Source organism: Raphanus sativus, chromosome 7 (genome assembly GCF_000801105.2).
Source record: "Raphanus sativus cultivar WK10039 chromosome 7, ASM80110v3, whole genome shotgun sequence".
NCBI lineage: Eukaryota > Viridiplantae > Streptophyta > Magnoliopsida > Brassicales > Brassicaceae > Raphanus > Raphanus sativus.
Window position 1 is genome coordinate 510,227 of NC_079517.1, and position 25,834 is coordinate 536,060.

A 25,834-nucleotide genomic window follows, 5' to 3' on the forward strand; every position below is an offset into this window, starting at 1 on the left:
TCAACAAAATAAACAAAAAATATAAATTAGAGTAAACCTTGTCGTTGAATAATTAAAATTCTTTTATAGTAAAAAAAATAAATAACAGGCGCTTTTACACTCTCTGCACAAATGAATTATGAAATGAAAGGGGAACAAATAACAAACATACAACAAACCATCTCGGAGACATATCCATCAAAGTGGAAAATCACATATATCTTTTTTGTTTAAAAGACAACCAAACCTCAGCTTACTCCTCCATTGGTGACGGCAACGTCGCCACTCTCCACTTTAGGCGGAGCTGAGAACCTCCGTGGTTTAGGCAATGTAGTTGAATTCGTATAAGAGAGGCGTTTCTTAGCAGATGCCTTGTCTGCAACAAGCCCATCGTTCTCCTGTGTGGTACCACCACTTAACGGACTCTGCTGCGGCTTCAGCCTGGCTCTAGCTGATTTAGTTGGAACCATATAGCTCGGTAGAGCCTGTGAGCCAGCCAGACTCTCGTCATCTCTGACTGATGAACCACCACCACCGATGCTGTGTCTACGGTTCCTCTCGGACAGAACCGAGACGGTGCTCTTGGCGTCGTCGTTGGAGGATTGGTTTAGTCTCGAGGGAGTTGGAGGAGAGAAGAAACTGTTTTTGTTTCTTGGAGTACCACCACCACCACCTCTTGCGGATGATGGTGTGTTTGGTTGTGATGAGTTTTTGTTGCGGAGGTTTATAGCTTTTGTGGCTTCGTTACGGTTCTTGACTGAAGCGGCATTGTCATTGTTTGGTTCTTCCAATGGACGACCAGCCATCCATCTCTCTAACCAGCTCCAACCCCATGTCGGATTGCTCGGATCCATGAACATCGGGTTTCCAGATTTAGAATTGTTCTTCCAGTTTTGCTGCAAAACATGAACATATATGATCATCATCAGCACAGTTTCAAAAACTCTAATGTTTATTATGTGTTCACTTTTTTAGTTACCTGATGAGAGTAAGCATAAGCCAATGCCCTTTCTCTTCTCATCGTTGCCTCGTACTTGCTAAGCAACTTGGCTTCAACTTTTTCCTTTGATTGAATGCTATCATCCCAATTATCGCCGTTCTGAGGAGCAGCAAAATTACAAAAGAGAGAATGTATTGAGTAAACTAGATATATAGCCAAGTACGCAAAGTGAATGAGAATGAGATTGAATGTATAGAAAGAAAGAGAGAGACCTTTAAGCCAGCTAGCTCTTTGGCATGCTTCTGAAGGAGTTGTTTCTGGCGAGCTTGATTCTCTTCTGACATCCTGATTCTCCTAGCTCGGATTTGTGACTGTACACGAGACAGAGTCTGCATACATTTTAAAGTGTTTGCAGCTTGACGTTTAACCACAGATCCTTCCATCAATGTCTTAAGCCTGACCAAACCTCTCATTGCCCGTATTGCTCTTTTTGCCTGTATCACGCAAGACAAAAAGTTATAACACCACAAAGAAACAGAAGAGCAAAAACAACTGAAAAGATCCAGGAACCAAAGAACATACCAAATAGCCTCTGAATACAGTCTGAATCAAGATTGCAGCGGCTTCTTGGTTTGACTTTCCAGCAAACCGAGTAGGTGTAGCACGATGTTGACGAACCACCTCACGTGGAGGAGCAGATGAAGATGAAGATGGGACTACAGGAACATCAGTGGTGGTAGTAGCATTCACGGCATCTGTAGAAGGAGGGGAAAGATTGATGTTCCTTTCAACAACCACTTCAGCTACTCTGACCTCAAGAGGAGGAGGAGGAGGAGGAGATTGAGAGATAACACCATTTGTGCTCTCGAGTGATTTGTGCTTCAACTTCTGAAAAAAAAAACATCAAACAACAAAGATGTGAAGAGACATATGAATTTACATAATTTACATATATAGTCACGAAGTCTTTATTACCTTTGAATTTGGGCTAAATGCTTTCTTGACACTAGAGAACCATTTTGATTTCTTCCCCATCTCTCTTTTCACCGTCCTCTCTCTATGTGATCCTTCACAGATATTAAATAAAACAAAAACGTTATTTCAAAAGAAAAAATTAATATAGTAGTAGTGATCTCTAACACATTCCTCCTGAGAATACACTAAGCTTAAATCAGTAAGATTACTGCCAGATCTCCATATCTATGAGCTTAATCCTTCTGTTAAACTCAACGATTAACACACAGGAAGCGTACCTGCGGTAGATAGTAGCACCAGATCTGTAAGAAGAGGAAGAAGAGCTCCAAAAGTCTTCAAGAAAAACAAAAACCACGTTGGAGAGAGTACAACCACTTCAAGCGCGCTTCTCTACCGGAGAAAGAAGACGAAAAGGCTAATGGGAAGCGAGTGAGTTTGGATCTTTGCTGAGGTGCCTCTTCTTCACGTTATCATTATTGCCCAGAGAGAGGATTCAAAAGCTGTCAGTGAAGGTGTTTGTGCGTGAAGCCACTTATTGGTCCCCTTTATGGATCCCACTTGCCTTTTTCTTTTACCAGCTTGTGTCATCAGTCACTTCTTTATTCATTTCTATTTACCTTTTTTTTTTCTAAAGGCAAACTTGTTGTGGTAATTCGATCGGTTTATGTAAAAAAATAATGATAAGTTTGATTCTTTAAGCTTCATTAACTTGTCAATTATGTCAACGATATGTAAACTCAAAACTGGTGTTCAAAAGAAATACATTTTTGAATCAACGTCGTTTTCTCGTAAGATTATTTAACATTATTATAACATCGTTAATCTAAAACTCGCTTACATAACAAGAAATAGAACCGACAAAACATGTGAACAAAAATATCCACCAGTGAGACAGCCTTTTATCATTTAAATATGCTCTAATAAGCCACCTATATAAAAAAAAACATGAAAATTAGTGGATCATTATTCACAATATCCTATTTTATGGTCAGCTCCACCACACTTCTAAATAAAATTCCAATAGATGTGTAATCAAATAATATATTTATTGACAAATAATACCTAAATTCATGCATCAATAACTAAAAATGATTATTGAAATAGTATTTAATTTTGCGATATGGATCAAGTATACCTGCCTAAATCATTGACTTTTTGGAACCAAAAGATTAACCCAATGTGTTTTCTTATCACTTGCCAGCTTATTACTAGTTTCCTTCCTTTTTTTTCCGATCAACACTAATTTCCTTTTTAAAAACGAAAATTGCATTTTAAATTTTCCATCACTCCATGTGGGGTCTTCTCTTACAGAAAACATTTTAATAATAAAGTTGTTCTATATACATAAATTGAAATAAAATAAGAGAGAATTAGCCGTTGGGATTTAATAATTTCAATAAAACATATGAATCTCTTCCAATACTTGTGTATACTGTATGTATTTAAAAATATGCTTATGATAATTTATAATATTAAAGTTATAGCCAAAACTGGTAGTTGAGTTGGGGGATGTAGACATTTCAACTAAATTATAATTCTAACATGTTCGTAACGAAAAATAGGAATCTTTATGTTCCGTTATGAAACGTTTATTCCGTCGGTCCACTTTGTTTTCGGTAGCAAGTGAATATATATCAAAAAACCTTATGTTTATATTTACTACTTTAATTTTGACTAATGGTATTTATAAACCAGTAGAATTTGGGAAACAACAGTCACAAAAAAAAATAACGGGAAACAAAAACAAGTGTAAATTGAACCAAAAATCGGTTTGGCATTATATGCAATGTCAGTGGGTCATGCAAAATAGTCAGGGCCGTTAGCCTGTAAATAGATAGATAAGCCAGAGAGTTTGGTAACGACCCGACATTATGTCTTGTCGTTTTGCAACATAGCTCAACGGTAGAAGATGTTTATTTCTATTTTATTCTTTTGGCTAAAGGCGACGGTAGACGATTAACTAACCACCTAAACCTCACTATCATGAATAACCCCATACTTTTTATTGCAGTGATTTTAACCGAACATACAGTTTTATATATACGTTGGTCCACTAGTGAACTTATTCAATTTTTTACCAGCAAATACTTTTCTCTATGTTGTTTGAATGGTTAAATGTTATTATTATGTCAAAAAAAACAAGGTTATATAATAAAGGCAGCAAAGAACTTAGAGCTAAACATGTAGAAGATGATCACAAACTAGTAGTACGGCCAGTAAAATGAGGTTGTATACAATTTCCTTAAAGCAGTAGAGAGTTAAAACAACATTAAAGATCTGTAAAGAGGATGGGAAGTTACTGGATTTTGGATGGAACTAGAAATATGCTAATAGTATTATTCTTTCTGAAGATTCGGTTGACTAAAGAGAGCAATATGCATATTATGCAGATACTAAGTCTAATTTCTTAAATAATCGTGACTGAGTATCAGGTTAAAAATTTGAATTGGTTGGTCTCGTAGTAATTAATCTGAGAAGGTTCATGATGCTTGTTTCCTTCAAGACCTCATAAAAAAAATTTAAATTGTGCAAGTCTAAATTTCCCAACCAACCATATATATATTGTTGGTCTAGGTAATATATATATATATATATATATATATATATATATATATAAACTGTTATTTTTGTTCAACAAGAAATATAATCTGTTGTTAAACCAGTGGGCATATATATATATAAACTGTTATTTTGTTCAACAAGAAATATAATCTGTTGTTAAACCAGTGGGCAGAAGATAATATGTTCTTAGTAATAGCTGAATATAGTAGGGTCCTTTATGGGTTTTAGGTTGTTACCTCATCAAGCCTCAATGTTAGGATTGTGAATGAGAAAACGAGCGTTGTGTAAGAGGGAAGTAGTCTCCTCGTTAGATGCATCAAGCAAACGCAACTCCTTGATCTCTTCCTGCCATTTCTCAACATGTTCCTTGTGTATCCTGTTTCATATATGTGAACGGCAGGTGAGTGAGTGAATCAACATCTCAATTATAGAGTCTCTTCTGAATATTACATGATCAAGCGTTCTTCGAATTCGTTACTTAGTTCCTTGAACATTGTCTTTCCTGACTCCAGCAGATTAGAAACCTGCAGCAAGAAGAAATGATCATCATAATCATCAGTGATGATGAAGAGATGAAAATGCGTTTGTTATTATTCATGAGAGCTTAATACAGTCTGAGTGAAGCTCTCAATCTTGTCGAGAATTTGAGAAATGCGAAGTTCCATCTCATCAGAAGCAACAAGTTTCGTCGTCTCATTCCCAAGTGTATCATCAACGCTCATTCCATCTCCTTCTTTTTCTTCCTCTTCATCCTATCAAAAAAATGAAATATCTAAGCCAGATCATAATCTTCATCAGAAGAAGATCAATGGAAGATAAGAAACGTACAGATGGTCTCATGCGTTTCCGAAACACTCCGTTTCCTGCTTCCTCTTCCATTCTCAGTAATTACCCTAACCTGTACTAGCAGTTCGAACCGATTCTCAATGAACATATAAAGCAGATTTCGAGTAAGGATTCTAAATCAAATCAATGGAATCCGCTACTACCGAAAGCATCGCAACAGAATCTCGATTCCACATCAGGAACGATTCTACCATGAAGATTCTACAATAGAAGCGAAGCAACTAGATCAGGATCGACACACGGAACAGAGAGAAAACTTACGCGACGCGATGAAGAACGAAGAATTGCTCTCTCGGAAGGAATTGTAGAGATGGAGCGAGTGTAAGTGGGAAGCAGCGAGCGGAGCGATGAATGAAAGCGTGAAACATTTAAATCAAAACACGTTTTTGTATTTAATCATATTTTAATTACGAGTATTAAATCTATCTCTTCCTCATTAGTGGATGATGATTATTCTCTCGTACGTCTTCAACATGAATTTTTTTTTTTTTTTTTTTTTGTTGGCCACAAGAAATCACTATAAGATACTAATGGCGTTTTAACTTTTAAGCATTCGAGTGAGTGACATATGGTGTTAGAGAATGATGACTCAAGATCCAAATCCAAGATAAAGAACTCAACTCATGAATCGACTAGAAAGCAGATTATAGATATCAAGCCGAATACTCCATATATATACGGTCTAAGTAGAAACTTACATCCAATGCTCTAGCAGTCTAGCTCCTCCATATTGTTAAAACTAACAAAAAAAAACATTAATATTGATAAAAGAGCAACTTCAAATTCACTTTTTGTTCTTTGCATCAGACGACTTCTACAACGTCTTGTTAAAATCATCATCCCGGGACCTTTTAACCGAAACAAGATACACATCATCTGATGATGAGGAGGAGGAGGAGCTTGATGGACGCTTCACTTTTGATGATGATGATGGACGCTTCACTTTTGATGATGCTGATGGTGGATGCTTCACTTGTGATGAGTTTACTCCATTGCTGCCTTCTTCTTCTTCTTCTTGTTTTACAACAACAGGCAAGGGAGTGTGTATGTTGCTCTCTCTTGTGGGACGACTATCATTCTCAGCATCACTCTCGTCACTGAGCACAATCGGATCTGCCACACAAATAGAGATCCAAAAGCAGAACCTTTTTTGTTTACATAACGCAGAGCTTCATCAAAAAACATATAAGAAAGAAAAAGGAAAAAGACATACCAGCCACTGTGTTGTTGTTGTTGTGATTCACCACAAAGACCTCATCTTCCAAACCCACATTATTGAGTTTCTTAGCACCATCATCATCATAGAGCGATTTTAAAACCGAACACTCCTTTTCAATCTCAACAAATCTCTTTTGGAACTCCTCATACTTGCTCTCCCTCTTCCTCAGCTCCTCCTCTTGTTTCTCCAACACAAGCAAAAGCTCCTCGTTCCTGGCCTCGAGTTTCTCAACCATCTCCTTGTTCCCATCATCCTTCCCGGCGTTTCTATCCCTCTCGTCCTTGAGCAAGCGCAGATTTATCGCATTCATTTCTTCCACAAGCTTACACCTTTGCTCCAGACTCGCGTAATCCTGCTTCAGGCTCTCATGGTTCTCCATCAGTATCTGATGTCTTGTCGCCAACAGTAAATCCTCCTGACCAGACATCGTTGGAACCCTAACCTGAAACAAACACAAACAGAATCATCCCCAAGCTTTCGCTACAGCTCAAAAGTTACAAATTTTTTTCACAGATTGTGAAGAAACCATAAACCAATTTTCGTTCTAAGCGCCTCTTGGCCTCAGGTTCCCAGCCGCATTTTCACAAATTTGAGTAAAAAATGTACAATAAAAGAGAAATCAACAATTTTCTAACAAGCAGAAACCCAAAGTTTAGATCTTTCTAAGCTTCACCGGAAAAAAAAAAAGAACAATTTTCTTTTACGAAGTCTCGGATTCAAAGCAATTTCTTCAGGAATCTTTAGTTCTTAAGCAGACAAATGTGGACTGGGAAAGAAGAATAATTTTAACGTGATCCTTACCAAGAAGCTCTTTATCTTCTTCTTCTTCAAAGCCAAGCTAGAGAACAATTTTTAGACAAAAAGGGGACACAAGAGAGAGAGAGAGAGAGGACGAAACAGAGCCCTAATATTAAAAGCACAGAAATGAAGCGGGAATACGAAAAGACAGTATCCATTGATCATTATCTCCGCATTTAACTAACACTAATTTCAAACTAAATTATTGTTTAATGCTATAAGATTAACTTAATCCAAATCCTAAACCCTTTGTGCATTTCTTTAATATATTACCTTAGTTTCAAAAAAGTTATGGTTCTGAAATTTTGTACACAAATTAAAAAACTAGTTAAATGTTAAAATTTGTTTTTGTCTAACCATTAAAATTGTAGTATACTCCCTCCGTTCCTAAAAATAGGATTTTCTAGATTTTATTTTTGTTCCACAAAGAAAGATTTTCTATATTTTTAAGGTACTTTTGTATACTTTTGAGGTATTTTTTTTATACTTTTGAGGATCATTAATTATGAATATTTGAATTGATTAAATTTTATTGGTTGATAGTTATTGGAAATTGTATAAAACATAAATAGTAAACTAAAGTTGGAAAATATTTATTGTAGTCTTAATAAACGTGAAAACTCTAGAAAATCTTACTTTCAGGAACGGAGGGAGTAACATTTATCATTTATCTTAGTTTACTACTCTTGCACTCATTGGCCTGCTTGAAACATTAATACAGAAAAACCCACTTAGCGAGACAAACTGTATTGCACATGTTATTACAACAACAACACAACCCAAAAAAGAATCCTAGCCTTAATGATCTCAACTCCGAGGCGATTTCATTTATCGATTCCACAATCTTCACCAAAGTATTTATCGACAAGACTGTTTGCAATGACTCTTAGCTCTTCGTTTTCATGGAACTGGAACCTCTCCATTGCATCTATGCCGTCTTCTCCTTCCACAAGCTTTGAACCTTCTCCTTTTGGCATTCCTCTCAAAACCTAACCACACCCAGAATAATCAAAACCCATCAGGATGATTGTGGATCCAAAAACATAGAAACAAACTCAAACTCGGGTCTCACTGAGCGTTTAAGACTATTCCGTTAGTTGCTTTACCAGCTCAATGAACTGAAGACCAAGCCTAGCAGCTTCAATATCAGGAGACCTGACCAGGTTAATAAAACCCGGGGGCAACCGCCACTGACAATGGAGACCAAGTGCTCTTGAATTATCCTTGGTTTTGTGTCTCCTTCCGCAGATTCTATACACAGATTTCCCAAGACGTAGGCAACTTCTTTCCTTATGTCAAAGGGTGATGTGGTAAGAAGCCCTATCAACAAGGGCATTGCTTCCATAGAATGTATCATTCTCTTGTGTTCAATAGATCCCGAGGCTATATTAGATAACACCCACGCAGCTTCCTACAAAACTGATTTCAGTGATGAAGAAAAGGAAATCTTCAGAAAATAGAGAAAAAGGAACTGGGTATGCGATACTGACCTTCTTTAAGACAAAGTGTTCGCTCCTTAAGCACTTTGCAAGCACACCACTGACGTTTTCTGGAATTCGATCCGGAATGTTAGTATCTTGAACAAGAGAAATGATTAAGGTAAATGGTGTTTCAACCGAAATAGTTAACAGATACTAACCTTCAGTGTTCTTTCTGTTGAGAAGCTGTTAGGAGTTGTTGCGTGTTCCTTAAGTTTAGGAATAAAAGAGACTTGTTCTCTGTCTTAGATTGAGTCAAAGTTGTTTCCGTTTTTTTTAGCTTATTAGTTGAGCTAGTTGGGGTCGTGTCCTTAGTTGTCGTTGTTTCAGTTATTTGCTTCAGCTTTGTATTACTATAAAACGTATTGGAAGGGTATGAATAAACGTAGATCATTTCAGTGCAGTTTTGTATTGTCTCTATACTTGCAATTACATTTGGTATCAGAGCAAAACACAAATCAAAGTGATCAAAAGAGAGAAGATGAGCGAGGACAAGACACTTACCAAGATCCCTCATTTTGATGGTCACTACGATCATTGGAGTGAATTGATGGAGAATCTCTTGCGAGCCAAGGGGTTGTGGAGTTTAGTGGAGGAAGGTTTCATCGAGCCGGCAGCAGGGGTCGAGACAACTGCAGCGCAGCAGAAGAGTCTTGAGGAGCTGAAGATGAAGGATCATCAAGTCAAGCACTACCTGTTCCAGGCAATTGATCGGGTCGTGTTTGAACAGATCTTGGATCGCAAAACATCCAAGATTGTGTGGGAATCGATGAAAAGGAAATTTGGAGGTAATGAAAGAGTGAAGCGGTCTCTTCTTCAAACCTTGAGGAGAGATTTTGAGGTTCTCATCATGAAGAACGATGAGAGCATTGATGATTACTTCAGAAGAGTAATGACGGTGTCCAACCAGATGAGAAGCAATGGGGAAGACATGCCGGATTCGAAGATTGTTGAGAAGATACTTCGAACTCTGACAGACAAATTCACTTATGTGGTTGTGTCTATTGAGGAGTCCAAAGACACTGGGAGTATGACGATCGATGAACTACAGAGTTCATTGTCCGTTCATGAGAAGAAGTTTAAAAGGAGCAGTCTTGAAGAAGAAGATCAAGCTCTCAATGTGGGAGGAAGAGGTAGAGGATCCTACAGAGGATCAGGATCCTACAGAGGTCGTGGTAGGGGCAGAGGGCGTTCTTTCAATAAGGCAACGATTGAATGCTACAACTGCCACAAGCTTGGACATTTCCAAAACGAATGTCCAAACTGGAACAATGGAGCACATTTTGCAGAGCTTGAAGAAAAGGATGAAGTTCTTCTCATGGCATATGTCGAACTGCAAGGAACCAGAAGAGGAGATGTTTGGTTTGTGGACTCTGGATGCTCGAATCACATGTGTGGAGAGAGAAGCATGTTCTCAAGTTTGGACACGGCGTTTACGCATAACGTCAAGCTGGGGAACAATCACAAGCTGATAGTTGGTGGCAAAGGAGTGGTGAAGATAACGTTTGGAGGAGTAAGCTACGTAGTCAACGACGTGTACTATGTTCCAGAGTTGAAGAACAACCTGCTGAGTGTTGGGCAACTTCAAGAGAGGGGTCTGGACGTACTGTTCAAAGGAGGAGAGCAAAGAACGTGTAGCATCTTTCATCCCTCAAGAGGGAAGATAGCAGAGTCTGTCATGAGTGCTAATCGTATGTTCATACTGATGAGTGAAGTGGATGACAAGACTAAGGAGGAAAGATGTCTGCAAGTCGATGTAGCAGATAAAGAAGAGCTCTGGCATCATCGTTATGGACACCTCAGCTACAAAGGACTCTCAACTCTGCGCAAGAAGGAGATGGTGATCGGTCTGCCAGACATTGGACAAGTGAAGATCAGTTGCGAGGCGTGTATCAAAGGCAAACATCACCGAGTTCCATTCCCAAAACAGAGCAAGTGGAGATCAACAGAGAAACTCCAACTCATCCACTCTGATCTGTGTGGTCCGATCAGTCCACCATCAAACAACCAGAAGAGGTACTTAATAAGCTTCATTGATGACTTCTCACGAAAAACGTGGATCTATTTTGTGGTAGAAAAATCAGAGGCTTTTCAAACCTTCAAGGAGTTCAAGGCACTTGTAGAGAAGCAAACTGGCAACTTCATCAAGTGTCTAAGAACCGACAGAGGAGGAGAGTACAACTCCACCGAGTTCAAGGAGTACTGTAAGGAACACGGAATCAAGCGACAGCTGACCACTGCATACACTCCACAGCAAAACGGCATTGCTGAGCGCAAGAACAGAACAATCATGAACATGGTGAGAGCTGTCTTACTGGAGAAGGAAGTACCAAAAAGCTTCTGGGCAGATGCAGTACAATGGGCAAATCATGTTCTTAATCGATCTCCTACCATGATCGTGAAAGATATGACCCCGGAAGAAGCATGGAGTGGAAACAAGCCATCAGTTGAGCATTTCAGGATCTTTGGTTGCATAGGATACGTTCATGTTCCTGACGTCAAACGAGTGAAGCTTGATGATAAAAGCGTGAAGTGTGTCATGATTGGCTACAGCAGCGAGTCAAAAGCGTACAAAATGTTTGATCCGATCAAGAAGAAAAGTCATATCAGCAGGGATGTGATTTTTGAAGAGGAAAAGAAGTGGAAGTGGGATGAGAATTACGCAGATGAACAGAGCATGGAACTCGAATGGGAAGATGAGTACGAGTACGATGAAGCTGATAATGAAGAGGTAGAAGAAGAAGTAGAAGCAGGAGAGGTGGAGGAAGCTGAAACTCAGAATAGGGTCTCTGCAGAAACAGCAACACAAACCCAAGCTCAAACGAGAGCTACCACATCAACAGTAGGCAGAACCAGAAGGCCACCAGTCTGGCACACTGACTACACATCTGGAGAAGATTTGTCTGAAGACGAGGCAAATATGGCAAGAAGTGAAGAGTTTGCAACAGTGTTCATGGTCATCTCTGATCCAACGAGCTTTCAAGAAGCTATAAGACAGTCAAGATGGAAGGAAGCAATGGATTCAGAGATGGGATCGATTGAAAGGAATCAGACATGGTCTTTAGTGACACTTCCTCCTGGAGCCAAAGCGATTGGTGTGAAATGGATTTACAAAACAAAACTCAACGAGTTGGGAGAGATCGACAAATTCAAAGCCAGACTCGTGGTAAAGGGGTATGCTCAAGAGTATGGGATCGACTACACTGAAGTCTTTGCACCTGTGGCTAGAATGGACACAGTGAGGATGATCATTGCCTTGGCAGCACAACGAGGCTGGGGAGTTTATCAGCTTGATGTGAAATCAGCGTTTTTGCATGGTGAGCTAAAAGAAAATGTCTTTGTGCAGCAGCCTCAAGGTTACGAGGCAGTAGGAAAGGAGCATATGGTCTACAAACTACACAAAGCTCTGTATGGACTAAAACAAGCACCCCGAGCTTGGTTTAGTCGCATTGAATCCTACTTCATCGAAGAAGGCTTTGAAAGTAGCACCAGTGAACAAACCTTGTTCATCAAGCGAGATGGAGGTAAAATCTTAATCATTAGCATTTATGTTGATGATTTATTGTTCACTGGTAATGATGATGAGCTACTGGAGAAGTTCAAACTGTCCATGAAAAGGGAGTTCGACATGACTGATTTGGGAAAGATGAGGTATTTCCTTGGCATAGAGGTGGTGCAAAGGGATGATGGGATCTTCATTTGCCAAAGGAAATATGCAGATGAAGTGATCAAGAGGTTTGGAATGCAGAATTTCAATCCTGTCTGCAACCCAATGGTTCCTGGACAGAAGCTTGGCAGAGACGAGGCAGGTGAGAAGGTTGATTCGACTCTATACAAACAGATGGTGGGAAGCTTGATGTATTTGACTGCAACTCGTCCTGATCTAATGTTTGTGGTGAGTCTCATCAGTCGCTTCATGGCCAATCCGACACAACTACACTTTGCTGCAGTAAAGAGAATCATGCGATATCTCAAGGGGACAATGGAGTATGGTATCTGGTACAAGAGAGAAGGAAAGGCAGGGCTTGTTGGGTACACTGATAGTGACTACGCAGGAGACTTGGATGATAGCAGGAGCACTTCAGGGTATGTCTTCATGATGAGTGGAGGAGCTGTTGCTTGGTCCTCACGAAAGCAACCTATTGTAACCTTGTCTACCACGGAGGCAGAATATGTGGCAGCAGCAACATGTGCGTGTCAAGCTATATGGATGGGGAGGGTTCTACAGGAGATCGGTTATGAACAAGATGGAGAGATGGTGCTGTTCTGTGACAACACATCCACCATTAAGTTGTCCAAAAATGCAGTGATGCACGGGAGGTCTAAACACATCAGGGTTCGCTATCATTTTCTAAGGGATTTAACTAAGGAAGGAGTCGTGAAGCTTGTCTACTGCAGTACGGAGGAGCAGCTGGCGGATATCATGACAAAGCCGTTAAAGATGGTGACATTTCAGAAGATTCGTGAAGCCTTTGGTATGGGTATTTTGAACTGAGTTCTTGAAGAGGTTCAGTTCAAGAGAGGGAATGTTGAGAAGCTGTTAGGAGTTGTTGCGTGTTCCTTAAGTTTAGGAATAAAAGAGACTTGTTCTCTGTCTTAGATTGAGTCAAAGTTGTTTCCGTTTTTTTTAGCTTATTAGTTGAGCTAGTTGGGGTCGTGTCCTTAGTTGTCGTTGTTTCAGTTATTTGCTTCAGCTTTGTATTACTATAAAACGTATTGGAAGGGTATGAATAAACGTAGATCATTTCAGTGCAGTTTTGTATTGTCTCTATACTTGCAATTACACTTTCCACCGATAAGGATGGTTACGGATCCACAGAAACAAAGTTGCCTAAACTTCGTAGAACCTGAAATTAAACTCAAATATAATAATCCATGGTGATATATAAACTGTACTAACTAGAAACCTGTCTCTTGGAACAATTAGGTCTCTCAGAATGTTACCGGGATGAGAAGTTGCAGGCTATTTGAAGTTGCAGCGATATCTGAGAGGGCAGAAAGGTACACAACGATCCAAGCAATTTCCATGGAAATTTCTTCATCCCTGAATCCAAAAACCAATAACATTTAAGATAAAATTATCCACTTAAGTTGAAAAAAACAGAGTTTAGATGACATGCAAGAGACCTGCATGAAGCTCAAGAATCAATAAGAAGCAAACATCAAGCTAATAACATGCTGCAATAAGAGAGATGAAACTTTTCTCACGATTTTTCAAGTGTCGGAGAATGGCGTCAACTATCCCATCGACTCTGACAAGTTGTGCTGCCGCCTTTGATTGAGGTCCCTATATTAAATCCATAATGAGATTACCACTATGTAACAATGTGATAAAACAAGAGACAGGACTTTTTCACACCTTAATCAGATTTGACAATGCCCATGCAGCTGTTCTTACTGTGGAACCCTTGTCGGGAAAAATCATACGTGCTAGAGGTGGCAAAGCCCCTTGAGACAAAAGAACATTTCTCAGATCTTCTCCCTCACCCGTAACATTACCAATTGCCCAAGAACACTGCTCAGCCACCGGCGCAGAGCTCTTTTCTGAAGAATATAAATGGAAGCATAAAAAAAATTAAATCCAAAAAAAAAAAAAAGAGTAATAATAACAAGAAGCTTAGTTAGCCAGTACAAACCTCCAAGGTGTGCAATGAGCAACGGCAATGCAGGCAGTAGAGCTTTTGTTTCTTCAGGTTTTCCAGCAGCGATGTTTGTAAGACACCAAGCTGGCTCAAGTAACTGGAATTAGACACCAAGTAAAGATCAAATGATCACAAAACCTACTAAATTTGTCCTATTCCAATGGATATTAATAGCTTGGAACCCTATCTAACTTAAAATAAACCAACATTAAAGTGGTGATAGCACTGACGCATATAATATAAGGCTAAGGTAAGAAACCTGCTCGTCGGGAAGGCCAAATGAAAGACACGGCACAAGCAAAGGTACTGCACCTGCACTAAGCGCAGTTTCAATCACCCTCTTCTGCATTTCACCTTTTCCCCTGAAAAAAAAAAAAGATATCTATAATGACCAACAGATTCCATAAAAATGGTTTTGGGAATCACTATTTACTAGCACAAGCCAAAACAGTGAAGAGAAGGAAAAAAGTGCCAAAACTTGCTCAATCCCTCCTAGGGCATTGACTTACTGATATAGAAGAGCAGACTTGAGCTCTTCCACGGCTTTACTAGTTTGAGCCTCCAGAACAGGCTGCTCTTCATTTCGTTCGAATCCTCATCAGTCTACAAAGCCGCTTTGCTCGAACAAGTGATTCTCTTCTGTCCTTCGCCACCGTAACGGCCTTCTTTGTCCCGCAACTACACAATTACAATCAAACACCGGTTGAAAAGTTCAATCGTCCTTCAAGTTTATACAGACGTTAGAACGAAGGCGAAGAGGATATTAAAATCACCTGAGGACTTGATTGGGTCTCTTCGATTAGATGCGGAACCATCATCTGCCATTGGAGCACAGCTCGGGAGTTGGATTTGATTCAGAATCACACCAGATAATTTTTTCAATTACGAAACCCTAATTTGAATTGAGTTTGACCCTAATTGGATTCATTCCCTCGCGCCCGATTGCCCGCCCGTTAAATCGAATATAGATTCCTTTTTTTAAGAACACGAAACTTTAGCTGACTCATACAGTATTTTTCTTCTTTATAATTTCAAATTAGTCCCTTGTATTTCCAAGTATCTAAATCTAATATATAATAGGAAACCAGTTTTTTTGTTCCAGAGTGAGATGCAAAGAAATAAATTCAAAATAAGTGGTGATTATACAAATCTTTATGCACATAATAATCTGATTATATATTTGATTATATATTAATAATATATATATATATATAAGTAATTCAATATTTAAGTGTTCATTTGGATTAATTGTAAAGAGCTAATTGGGATATTATTAATTCCAAGAAAAAATCCTATTCTGACAAAAGCCTTTAAATTTCATCTTTTAGCAAATTTTCCTCTCTTTTTTTTTAAATTCTGTGACATTCCGATATGGTTTTCTAAAAAAAACTATAGATTTCATGTTTCCTTTTTTAGTCAATCAATCTTCCCTTTTTTTTTATTGAGTCAAGTTTTTCGGAAATACGTATTGTTTTCAATTAAATTAAATAATAAACCAATTTATCCTACTGGGTATATACTTATATATATAGAAACTAGGGTTAGCTGGTTTCATGTAAGAGTTGAACCATATGGCTTGTGTTCACGATACTGTTCAAGATGGATTTTGCACTCATTGCAAAAGGGCTGTGGATACTCAACACCATGCTTTCATACCTTTTTATTACCTCAAGAAGGGTCTAGAGTTTCGTCCAGAATATGTGGGGACTATGAAACGCCATGCTTGGATGAAGTCTTTAGTGGGGAAGAGGCTCACTTTAGTCCTCAGTCTACACGACACGCTCTACGACTCTCGCCCAGTTTCATTGCTCTCGAAAAAAGAAATATCTAACCGTAGAAGTCGAGTCAAAGTCCGATGATATGTGGCGATCAAAAAACGGCAAGACTTTGTGTAAGCTACGACCTTTCGCTCGTGAGTTCCTGCTCGAAGCCAACAAGCTGTTCCAGATGCATGTGTTCGAGGACTCCCACCCTAAGCAATTGAAAGAAGTGACATCCTTGCTTGATCCTCAAGGAACTTACTTTGGGAAACGCATCATCACATACAGAGACAGTGAGATGAAGAATCTAGATTTAGTCTTGGCAGAAGAGCGTGGGGTTGTCATCCTCGACGATAAGCTCGAGTATTGGTGGCCCGAGGACCACACGAACGTGCTGCAGATCAGGCCTTACCAATATTTTAAACGCCGCGACAACAACAAGAATTGGATCACGAAAGTCGTTGATTTGTTCAAGACAAGACATCCAGAGTTTTCTTACGCAGAAGAGAGGATAGATGAGGACGCCGAGGATGGTGGGTTGGCGAATGCTCTTGAGTTACTGAAAGAAGTGCACCGTAAATTCTTCACTGAGGAAGACCTAAATTCGAGAGATGTTAGGGCGTTGCTTTTCCCTTAGAGTCATATATAATCTTTAATCCTTCTTGTTGTTTTTTTATCGTTAATCTTTAATCTTTAATCACTTTTAGTCACAATCTTTAATTCGAGAGATGTTAGGGCGTTGCTTTTCCCTTAAAGTCATAATCTTTAATCCTTCTTGTTTTTTTTATCGTTAATCTTTAATCTTTAATATTCCTTCTTGTTGAAACGCCTGTATCTTCTGTTTAGCCTGTTGAAACGCCTGTATCTTCGGCTTCTTCCTCGTTTCTTTCTCTTCTAGCTCTGCTTCTCTTTCTATAGCCTTCGCTCTAGCTTCCAGATTATTCTCCAGAGATGCTTGTGTTACTGTCTGTGGGGACTATAGGGCCATGTATAGACATTGATACGCCAGCTGCAACTCTGTGAGAAGCCGTGTAATTGTAAGGTGTTTTTGGAGAAAGAAGCCAGGTTTTTATGTACTACCTTGTATAACAAGGTAAGTAGGGTTGTGTAACAAGCTATATTTTTTTTCCAAACTGGTAACCCAACCGAGACCCTACTCTGGTAAATCTGTAAAATTGATTAATTAAGCTCTTTCCTTTTTTTTTTCTTTTTTACTTATATAGCTACCGTGTTATTTATATTAAAAAAGGAAAATTACTAATTCCTATATCTTTTTAATTTTGGAAGTGCGTGTATAAAAGGGTTTCATAAACCAACTTATATGGTGAAAAGGAACCTTTGGTCTGAGAATCTATCTTATTAAAACAGAAACATTCTGTTGGACCTAACATTTATTTTGTAAGTTTTTAAATTAAATACATTTTTATACTTTATAGTTAAACATACATTAAATCACTAATGTTTATTTCTTTATACTACTATCTATGTTTCCAAATATACTTATTTTTTATACTACTATCATTGTTTCCAAACAATATACTTATTTCTTTATACTACTATCAATGTTTCCAAACAATATATTTTTTATACTACTATCAATGTTTCCAAATAATACAATAATTAATCTTAGTTATTTTATATCTATCATTTTCTCTTTAAAATTTTGTAGAAACGTCATAATTTCATAAATTCCAAAATAGTGAACTTTAAAAATTCGATTATAAGATTACAAATTATGAAACTATTACAATTTAAATCTAATTAGATTACATATCGGTCATCCATCAGTTCAATCGGTTAGTCTCGGGTTTTAGTGTTTTTTAATATGAATATTTTAAAAACATAAATTGAATTGTCAGATCTCCGGATTAACCGGTATAATCACAATCGGGTTGAATTTAAAAATACTGATTTAAATGCAAAAATATTTTAAATACACACTATTTAAAAATTACCAAAATATTTGTTAAATTATTAGTGAAATTTTCATCGTAAAATATCCCGCGCTTCAAAAGCGCGGGTCAAAATCTAGTATCAATTAAACTAATGGCGACTACATGCAAGCACTGGGTTGTTCACCGTCAAATCTGTTGTCGATGCAAATCTCGAGTGAAAACGAACGGCTTGGCTAGGATGACCCAGATGTCATCACCTTCTTTTTGGCAAAAAAAAAAATCATCAGCTTCTCGTGATCCTGATTGCGCTCATCGAATGTATTGCGAGGGTCAATGTTGCCGATGCGGATATGTCCTTAATATTTTTGATGAGTACGTCCCATCTTTCAGTTACATCGGCAGGTATTTGCAGTTGAGCACCGAGTTCGTGGCTTCTACTAAGCAACACAAGTTAAGGATCGGGCTAGGACAAAAGAAGCTTCACCTGGTTCTTGGCTTAGAACACATCCTCATCCACTGCATCAAACTCTCCCAGATTGCTGATGTTGATTCAGTATTATTAAGAGATGATATATTTCGTCTTCCTAACGACGACATATTGGTCAAGTTTCGACCGTTTGTCCGTGACTTCTTGTCGGAAGCAAAAGAGTTTTTTACCATGCACGTTTACACAAACTATGGCCCTGACCATGCCAAGAAAGTGGTCAGTTTGCTCGATCCGCATATGGTGTATTTCGGGAATCGAATCATTACAAGTAGAGACAGCGACGGTGGTTTGAAGTCATTGGAACTTGTTTTGGCGGAACCACGTGGGGTGATTGTCTTGGACTATGAACCTAGATTGTGGAGGGAGCGTGACTTCCCTAACCTGGTCATTATATCTCCCAAGTACGAGTACTTCAAAGCAAACAGCAGCAACAAGGTCGTCGGGGTCCTAGCAAAAGCTCTTAATTTCTTCAAGAATAATAAAGTTTTTCGAGGTGGAGGGAAAGAGAAAGGAGCGTTCTGGTGGTGTTCTGGCTGACTTATTGACAGACCTTAAGGCCCTTCATGAATTGTTCTTTAATGGAGGATATCACGACGTAACTCATGTCCTGCTCCGTGTTTTTGAAAGCTATGAATATTTTTTATAATGATATTAGTATTTTTTTCTTCTATTATTTTGATTGGTTGGTTTAGACTTTTTTTTGTTTTTGTCTTTATGTTGATGTCTATTATGGAGGATATATCTGTTAAATTGTTGAAAGAAACAATAACAGGAAAAGGTGTGTACGAGTACGCTCTCGGTTCAATTTCTCTATTATCTGGTTTCTTGGGATCCAAGACATCGTATTCTTCGTCAACATTGAAATGTGTACGGTAAGGACTTCTCTTGGGGTTGCTGAATCTCTGCTCTGTTATTATGAATAAAAAGATGAGAAATCATCTTTTGGTTCAAATCAGTGTGTTTGTTTGATCATTCGAATTTCGAACCATATATACCACACGCTCCTTATTTGATTATCACTGTATTCCAGCTAGACATTACATTCAATTCCTCTCTTTTACATTTTTTATACACTTTTCCTTTTTTCTTGTTCCTCCACGAAAGATATTTTCTATAACTTGTAAGGTGAAACAACCAATATAATACTACAACTGTTTGATCTTTCACTCTGAGCATGAACTTCTTTATGTCTCGTCTTCTCTATATGACTAAAGAAAATTTATAAGTAGTGGGGGGCACTTGCCCGTTGCTATCACTGTAGAGATCCACCTATGTTCTCTAATCCTCTTCTTCCTCAAGTTCAGCGTTGTGGGCAGTGCCGTGCGAAGGTCTATTGAGACCTAAGGCGATTTTAAAGTTGGGGCTCTTTAGCATTGTCAATGTAGTTTTTAGAACAATTAATTTTCTGTAAACGAAATCATAATCTTAAAAATAGTATTAATCTGTGGATAAAGTAATTTATAAAGTATATATTTCAATAAAAATAACAAAAGAAAGGGATCTAAAATAGAACGCAAAGCACTCTAGCTAGAATGAAGACCAATTTGATGAGCATGCTTTCACATTTGGGGGCCCTAAAATTGTATATACAGGTAGGGGCATGTGGCAAATATCTTTTTAATTATACAGTAGGTACGGCTCTGGTTGTGGGTAAGCTACGCGCTGACACATGCTCAACAGCTCAAGGGTCATGGCATAGTATTAAGTTACATATACTTATGCCGTCTAAGTGTATGCAAGTGGAGCGGTCGAACATGGTCCGAGTTGAAAAATAAAAATTAAATTTTTTTGAAAATAAATATATAAGTTATGATATCTATCTTATTAAAACAGAAACATTCAGTTGGACCTAACATTTATTTTGTAAGTTTTTAAATTAAATACACCTTTATACTTTATAGTTAAACATACATTAAATCACTAATGTTCCTTTCTTTATACTACTATCCATGTTTCCAAACAATATACTTATTTTTTTATACTACTATCAATGTTTCCAAACAATATATTTTTTATACTATTATCATTGTTTCCAAATAATACAATAATTAATCTTAGTTATTTTATATCTATCATTTTCTCTTTAAAATTTTGTAGAAACGTCATAATTTCATAAATTTCAAAATAGTGAACTTTAAAATTTCGATTATAAGATTACAAATTATGAAACTATTACAATTTAAATCCAATTAGATTACAAATCGGTCATCCATCAGTTCAATCGGTTAGTCTCGGGTTTTAGTGATTTTTTAATATGAATATTTTAAAAACATAAATTGAATTGTTAGATCTCCGGATTAACCGGTATAATCACAATCGGGTTGAATTTAAAAATACTGATTTAAATGCAAAAATATTTTAAATACACACTCTTTAAAAATAACCAAAATATTTGTTAAATTATTAGTGAAATTTTTCATCGTAAAATATCCCGCGCTTTTGAAGCGCGGGTCAAAATCTAGTAAAACTTTAAACTTTTAAACATACTACTAAATTTGGAGATGATAATTTCAAAAAAATATCAAATATATATAACTAAACCTAAATTTTTTTAAAAAATTATTCCATTACATATTAAATATACCATCTATATTTTTTTGAACATGGTCCATAAATAATTTGAGACGTATCTCTAGCTTTTATTTCAAAAGCTAAAGACGCCATGTAATGGTTAGTTTAAACGAGAAATACAATAAAACAAAACTATATAAACACGCAAATTTTCAACTGCAAATTCCACTCTGATATTCATACACACACATAATTTAACTTCTCTAAGTAATTCACTGAAACTGTTGTATAAAATTAAAACCAAGAGTGAATAAATTACATTCATACAAATACTTAGCGTTTGAGCACGATGGAGACATTATTCTTGTTAGGAAGCATCTGAAGCAAATCTTCGAACGATTCTGCATCATTAAAGTTTCGGTCAATATGATTCAACCCCACCACCAACATTTCTAGTGTCATTACATTTCTCAGCACCATTGCAACGAACGACACCACGAGTTCCCACAATGATTCCTCATTACGTACAATCATATCAGACTCATCTGAGGTAGGAAACACATCATATTTTGATCTCCAACATTGATCTGGATTCAAGCCTTGTGAATCCAAATAGCTGTCCAGATCACTATCCTGTAGAGCATCAAACGTGTTACTCCTACGCATACTTATACAATAGTTTGCATTGTCTTTGTAATTTATAATAAAATAAAGAAAAAAATACCTCTATGTCAATGTCATCAATATGTGTTGGTACTGCTATTAGCTTCCTTAATCCAGGTAGTAACCTTGTTATACCAGGAATAAAAGATTGTGCAAACCTGGTTCTAAGCGTCAAAGTTTGGACCTTGAACGTTGGGAAAGAAACACCACGGAGCTCAGCGAGGGACATAATCTAGCAAAAACGATATGAGAAGGTCACAAGGGTTATAATGAAAATGTTTGTTACAGACTAGTTAGCAACTTGATGTTTAGACACCGTTGGATGTTTATTTGGCTTTTGAAGTTTTGTTAAACAATGAAATCTTGATTAATTAAATATAGAGGAAGATGAGCATACGAACCTGAAGAAGGGAACCCCCAAAAGAAAGCCTTTCTGCGTTTTGTAATTTTGCTAGCATCTTTAAGACCCCTGTTTGAAGAAAATCAGCCTTCTCTTCGAAAGGAATGTTTAATGCCAAGGAAGATGAATGTCCACTGAAGATGTCAAGATGAGCTTCCATCAAACAAGAGACATCGACTAAAGTCAATGGTTTATAACAACTCCTCAACTTCAGATAATGGATGTGAGGCGCTACAATCTCCGCTAGCCTTTGACGATCGTTCCCAGAAATATTCGGATACCCTTTGTAATCACGAATCTTTAATCTCCTTAAACTACGTGATTTACTCAGATCAAGACGCACAGGTCCAGTACAATAATGCAATCCCAAGGTTTCAAGCATTGGAGAGCCAGAGAGAATATTATCAACAGATTCATACTTGAGATTACAACAACACGACAATGTCAACTTCCTTAGGGATTTCCAAGATACTGTGCATTCCAAAATCAAAATATATGACACCCTGAGCTTCTCTAAGGATGAACTACGATAGAAGAAATCTGGGAAACGATAAATACTAGAACTTATAACGAAGTTGAGAGACAACTTCTCCACAAACGAAAGCCTTATAAAGGCACAACAGTTACAGAGTTTTAGGAACTACATCCGTAAATATCTGAACATGAAATATACTCTAATTACAAAAGAAATATCTGAGTATATTCTAATACTAAGAAGGAGCATACAATAAGTTTGTATTTCCTTTTTTTTTTTTGGAACAACTAGTTTGTATTTCCAAGTATAGATAAAATCATAAAATAGCAATTTTCATTTATTTTGGTCAACGATAAAATTAAAAAGAATTATATCAATTTAACTTCTTACCTTTATTTTTGTCGGCAAATAGCAATTTAACTTTAAAAAAAAATTATGACTGAATCCAAAAAGGAGATGAAAAGCAAATTGACCAAACTTGCATTTGCTTATGTGGCAAACCATATACAGTACGTGTCGACTTCTAACTTGTCGCTTGCGTACACCGTAATGTATTGTGACGAATGCGAAACGTGTCAGGCACACACAAGTTGTCCGGAGAGCCTTACCGTCTGGCCTTTTCTTTTTCTCCCATCCACGTTTCCGTCACTTCAGGGGAAAGGAGAAGAAGACGAAGAAGAAGCTCAAAGATTCATTCCTCTGGATCTAACTACCCCAAATGGACCTACCACAGCACCTCAAAGCCGTAACTCTCACACACGTCCGTTACCGCCGCGGCGACCATCTCGGCCACTTCCTCGCGTGGATCTCCCTCGTCCCCGTATTCATCAGCCTCGGCGGTTTCGTCTCTCATTTCCTCTTCCGCCGCGAGCTCCAGGGGATCTTCTTCGGCGTGGGCCTCGTGATCTCCCAGTTCATCAACGAGTTCATCAAAACCACCGTGGAGCAGGCTCGCCCCGAGACCTGCGCCATCCTCGAGGCCTGCGACTCGCACGGGTGGCCTTCGAGCCACTCGCAGTTCATGTTCTTCTTCGCGACCTACTTCAGTTTGTTGGGGTGCAAAGGGATCGGGTTCTGGTTCGGGCTGAAGAGCAGATGGATTCTGAATCTGCTGCATTGGTCTCTGGCCGTTGTGACGATGTATTCTAGGGTTTACTTGGGGTACCACACGGTGGTGCAGGTTTTCGCGGGGGCGGCGTTGGGGGTGGTTGTTGGCGGGAGTTGGTTCTGGGTGGTGAATAGTGTGTTGTTTCGTTATTTTCCGGTGATTGAGGAGAGTGCGTTGGGGAGGATGCTGTGTGTGAAGGATACTTCTCATATCCCTGATGTGTTGAAGTTTGAGTATGACAATGCTAGAGCTGCTAGGAAGAATATGGTGGACTCTAAGTCCGATTGATTTGTGTTTCCCTGGTATGTTCTGAAACTTTTCATCGCTGTTTTCATTGAGATGGATCCGATTTTAGCAGCTATTTAGAATAAGCATATGGGAATCAGCGTTTGATCTTGATATTGAACTTTTGTACTAGTTTGTTCATTTTGTTTTCTACAGAATAAACAAGTTTCTTTTGTCTTTTTCACTTTTCTAGTTTTGGCGTAGTTATGTTTTTTTGTAGTACTTGTTCTAGATTCATGTTCTTGCTGGCCACACTTTTGACATATATGTTTTTGTTTATTGAGTGCTTTGTTGCATTCATTGAAACACCAATGGAAACATGATAAACAATTTGTCTCTCCCCATCGCTGTTGTTCAGTTGATAGTAGAATTGGAATTTGTGAACTCGGTTAGGCTGCTTTCGGTTCTACTGTAAGCTTGACCGAAACGGCTAAAACCTGTTCAAGTCATTCTTCTTGTAGCTCATTTATCTATTCTGATCATTCCTCATAGCATTATTATTTCTGTGCAATGCTTATTGCTGCCAACAAATGAAGATATGGTTGAGTTTCTTGCAATTTGTTATCGCAAACGCGTCTTATTTGCTTCGTTTGATTGCAGGTCGGGAAAGCATTGTTTAGCCTCTGTTGTAAGACTTTATGACATTGGTGACGTTAGCTGCTCATATAAACATGAAACTCACGAGAAGAGGGGCCTTCTTCCCACTTATTATTTATCAAGTTATCTTTGACTTTACTTCCATTTTCTTTGATCTATATTGAAAGAGACATTGCTTCATAAACGTAAAGAGAAAAGTTAATGACTTATTGATCTCTGGTTTCGTGGATTCAAGCACTTTGGTGTATTTCTTTAGTTATCAAAACACATTATTTACAATTTCAAGAATATTTCAGAGATGTTTAATGAACATACAGTAAAATCCTATTATAAGTACAAAATGCTCTGTTATACTTATGTTATAGACAGCTGTTTAATGAACAAACAGTAAAATTTTCTTCTCCTTTTTTGGTGCACAACAGTGAAATCCTATCATGAGTATAAAACTGGTCTGTTAGTCTGTTATATGTATAGACTTGGGTTTTTCGGTTGCGACCCATTTTAGCCCAAAAGCTACAAGCATTATCTAGCGGGTGTATGGAGATGCAAGTGTTAACTGTGTCAGGTTGCAGGGCCACAAAATCCAAAGTGAATGTTATAGTTTTACAAAGTGGGTCGGTAGGATCATGTCGGTTCCTTGTGTTTCTAACCGAAACTCTCAGCCCACGACTTTTCTGTTTATGAAAGTTTTTTTTTTGTCTAAGAATACTTAATTCCGAAAATATGGAAAGAAACTTTTTGAAAATATTCAATTTTCATATATTAAATTTTTGATTTTCACAAAAAGTTGAAAATGACTATGTTTAGGTTTTTCGATTTGGGAATTTTTAATGTTTTTATTTTCATTACTTTAATTAAAAATTATATTTAATATTTGTTAATTGTAATTTTGAATTTACAATTGAAACTAAGGATAATGTTGACATATTAAAAACAATTAGCCTAATAAAACATAAAATATACGAGATAATCCTAATAAAACATAGTTACTTTTGCCCAAAAGAATAATTTTCCCTATTGCGAGCTTTTAACCATAAACCATTATTTTCCAGAGATGCTATATATCCAACTTGTTGTTTGAAACGTCTAAATCATATTTTTATAATAAGGTGACGTCTAACGAATTTGAATATTGACCGGGGGAGTTTTATAATAACACCGGCATGGCGGCATCCATATTTTCAAATACAATTGTGACAAGTTTATAATTAACA

General features: G+C 37.6%; 7 protein-coding genes across 22 annotated transcripts; 3 read left to right on the plus strand and 4 right to left on the minus strand.

Moving 5' to 3' along the window:
* Positions 1-103: 103 nt before the first annotated feature.
* LOC108818017 (protein IQ-DOMAIN 2) lies at positions 104-2,416 on the minus strand. The gene is made up of 6 exons (XM_018590863.2): positions 2,173-2,416; positions 1,895-1,986; positions 1,502-1,807; positions 1,192-1,413; positions 959-1,078; positions 104-875 (listed from the first exon to the last, which is right to left on the minus strand). The coding sequence occupies exons 2-6, from the start codon at positions 1,952-1,954 to the stop codon at positions 228-230; spliced, it is 1,356 nt and encodes a 451-aa protein (XP_018446365.1). The 5' UTR covers positions 1,955-1,986; positions 2,173-2,416; the 3' UTR covers positions 104-227.
* Positions 2,417-2,610: 194 nt separating this feature from the next.
* Positions 2,611-5,673, minus strand: LOC108818018 (uncharacterized). Of its 3 annotated transcripts, none has more exons than XM_018590865.2 (6): positions 5,564-5,672; positions 5,285-5,354; positions 5,068-5,208; positions 4,907-4,980; positions 4,693-4,832; positions 2,611-2,823 (listed from the first exon to the last, which is right to left on the minus strand). In XM_018590865.2, exons 2-5 carry the CDS (start codon positions 5,333-5,335, stop codon positions 4,697-4,699), a joined length of 402 nt encoding a protein of 133 aa, XP_018446367.1. In that variant the 5' UTR covers positions 5,336-5,354; positions 5,564-5,672; the 3' UTR covers positions 2,611-2,823; positions 4,693-4,696. The 3 variants fall into 3 exon arrangements, with proteins under 3 accessions (XP_018446367.1, XP_056846841.1, XP_056846840.1); XM_056990861.1 differs by having other exon boundaries at positions 5,285-5,359; positions 5,564-5,613; XM_056990860.1 differs by lacking the exon at positions 2,611-2,823 and adding an exon at positions 4,059-4,399 and having other exon boundaries at positions 5,564-5,673.
* Positions 5,674-5,932: 259 nt separating this feature from the next.
* Positions 5,933-16,072, minus strand: LOC108814413 (importin subunit alpha-9). Of its 14 annotated transcripts, none has more exons than XM_018586981.2 (8): positions 15,213-16,072; positions 14,949-15,117; positions 14,699-14,801; positions 14,434-14,536; positions 14,157-14,341; positions 14,006-14,084; positions 13,742-13,841; positions 6,749-6,963 (listed from the first exon to the last, which is right to left on the minus strand). In XM_018586981.2, the coding sequence occupies exons 3-8, from the start codon at positions 14,786-14,788 to the stop codon at positions 6,900-6,902; spliced, it is 621 nt and encodes a 206-aa protein (XP_018442483.1). In that variant the 5' UTR covers positions 14,789-14,801; positions 14,949-15,117; positions 15,213-16,072; the 3' UTR covers positions 6,749-6,899. The 14 variants fall into 14 exon arrangements, with proteins under 14 accessions (XP_056846766.1, XP_056846765.1, XP_056846769.1 ...); XM_056990793.1 differs by lacking the exon at positions 6,749-6,963 and adding an exon at positions 7,956-8,308 and having other exon boundaries at positions 15,213-16,071; XM_018586982.2 differs by lacking the exon at positions 6,749-6,963 and adding an exon at positions 13,521-13,644 and having other exon boundaries at positions 15,213-16,070.
* Positions 16,073-16,299: 227 nt separating this feature from the next.
* LOC108815070 (RNA polymerase II C-terminal domain phosphatase-like 5) lies at positions 16,300-16,836 on the plus strand. Its single transcript, XM_018587729.2, has one exon. It carries the CDS (start codon positions 16,300-16,302, stop codon positions 16,834-16,836), a length of 537 nt encoding a protein of 178 aa, XP_018443231.2.
* Positions 16,837-18,245: 1,409 nt separating this feature from the next.
* Positions 18,246-19,118, plus strand: LOC108838910 (RNA polymerase II C-terminal domain phosphatase-like 5). Its single transcript, XM_018611773.2, has one exon. It carries the CDS (start codon positions 18,246-18,248, stop codon positions 19,116-19,118), a length of 873 nt encoding a protein of 290 aa, XP_018467275.2.
* A 2,255-nt stretch (positions 19,119-21,373) lies between these two features.
* LOC108816440 (putative F-box/LRR-repeat protein At5g02700) lies at positions 21,374-23,264 on the minus strand. The gene is made up of 4 exons (XM_018589012.2): positions 23,239-23,264; positions 22,157-22,760; positions 21,817-21,987; positions 21,374-21,725 (listed from the first exon to the last, which is right to left on the minus strand). Exons 1-4 carry the CDS (start codon positions 23,262-23,264, stop codon positions 21,426-21,428), a joined length of 1,101 nt encoding a protein of 366 aa, XP_018444514.2. The 3' UTR covers positions 21,374-21,425.
* Positions 23,217-24,835, plus strand: LOC108814464 (lipid phosphate phosphatase gamma). Its single transcript, XM_018587045.2, has 2 exons — positions 23,217-24,040; positions 24,624-24,835. The coding sequence occupies exon 1, from the start codon at positions 23,349-23,351 to the stop codon at positions 24,024-24,026; it is 678 nt and encodes a 225-aa protein (XP_018442547.2). The 5' UTR covers positions 23,217-23,348; the 3' UTR covers positions 24,027-24,040; positions 24,624-24,835.
* The last annotated feature ends 999 nt before the right edge of the window (positions 24,836-25,834 follow it).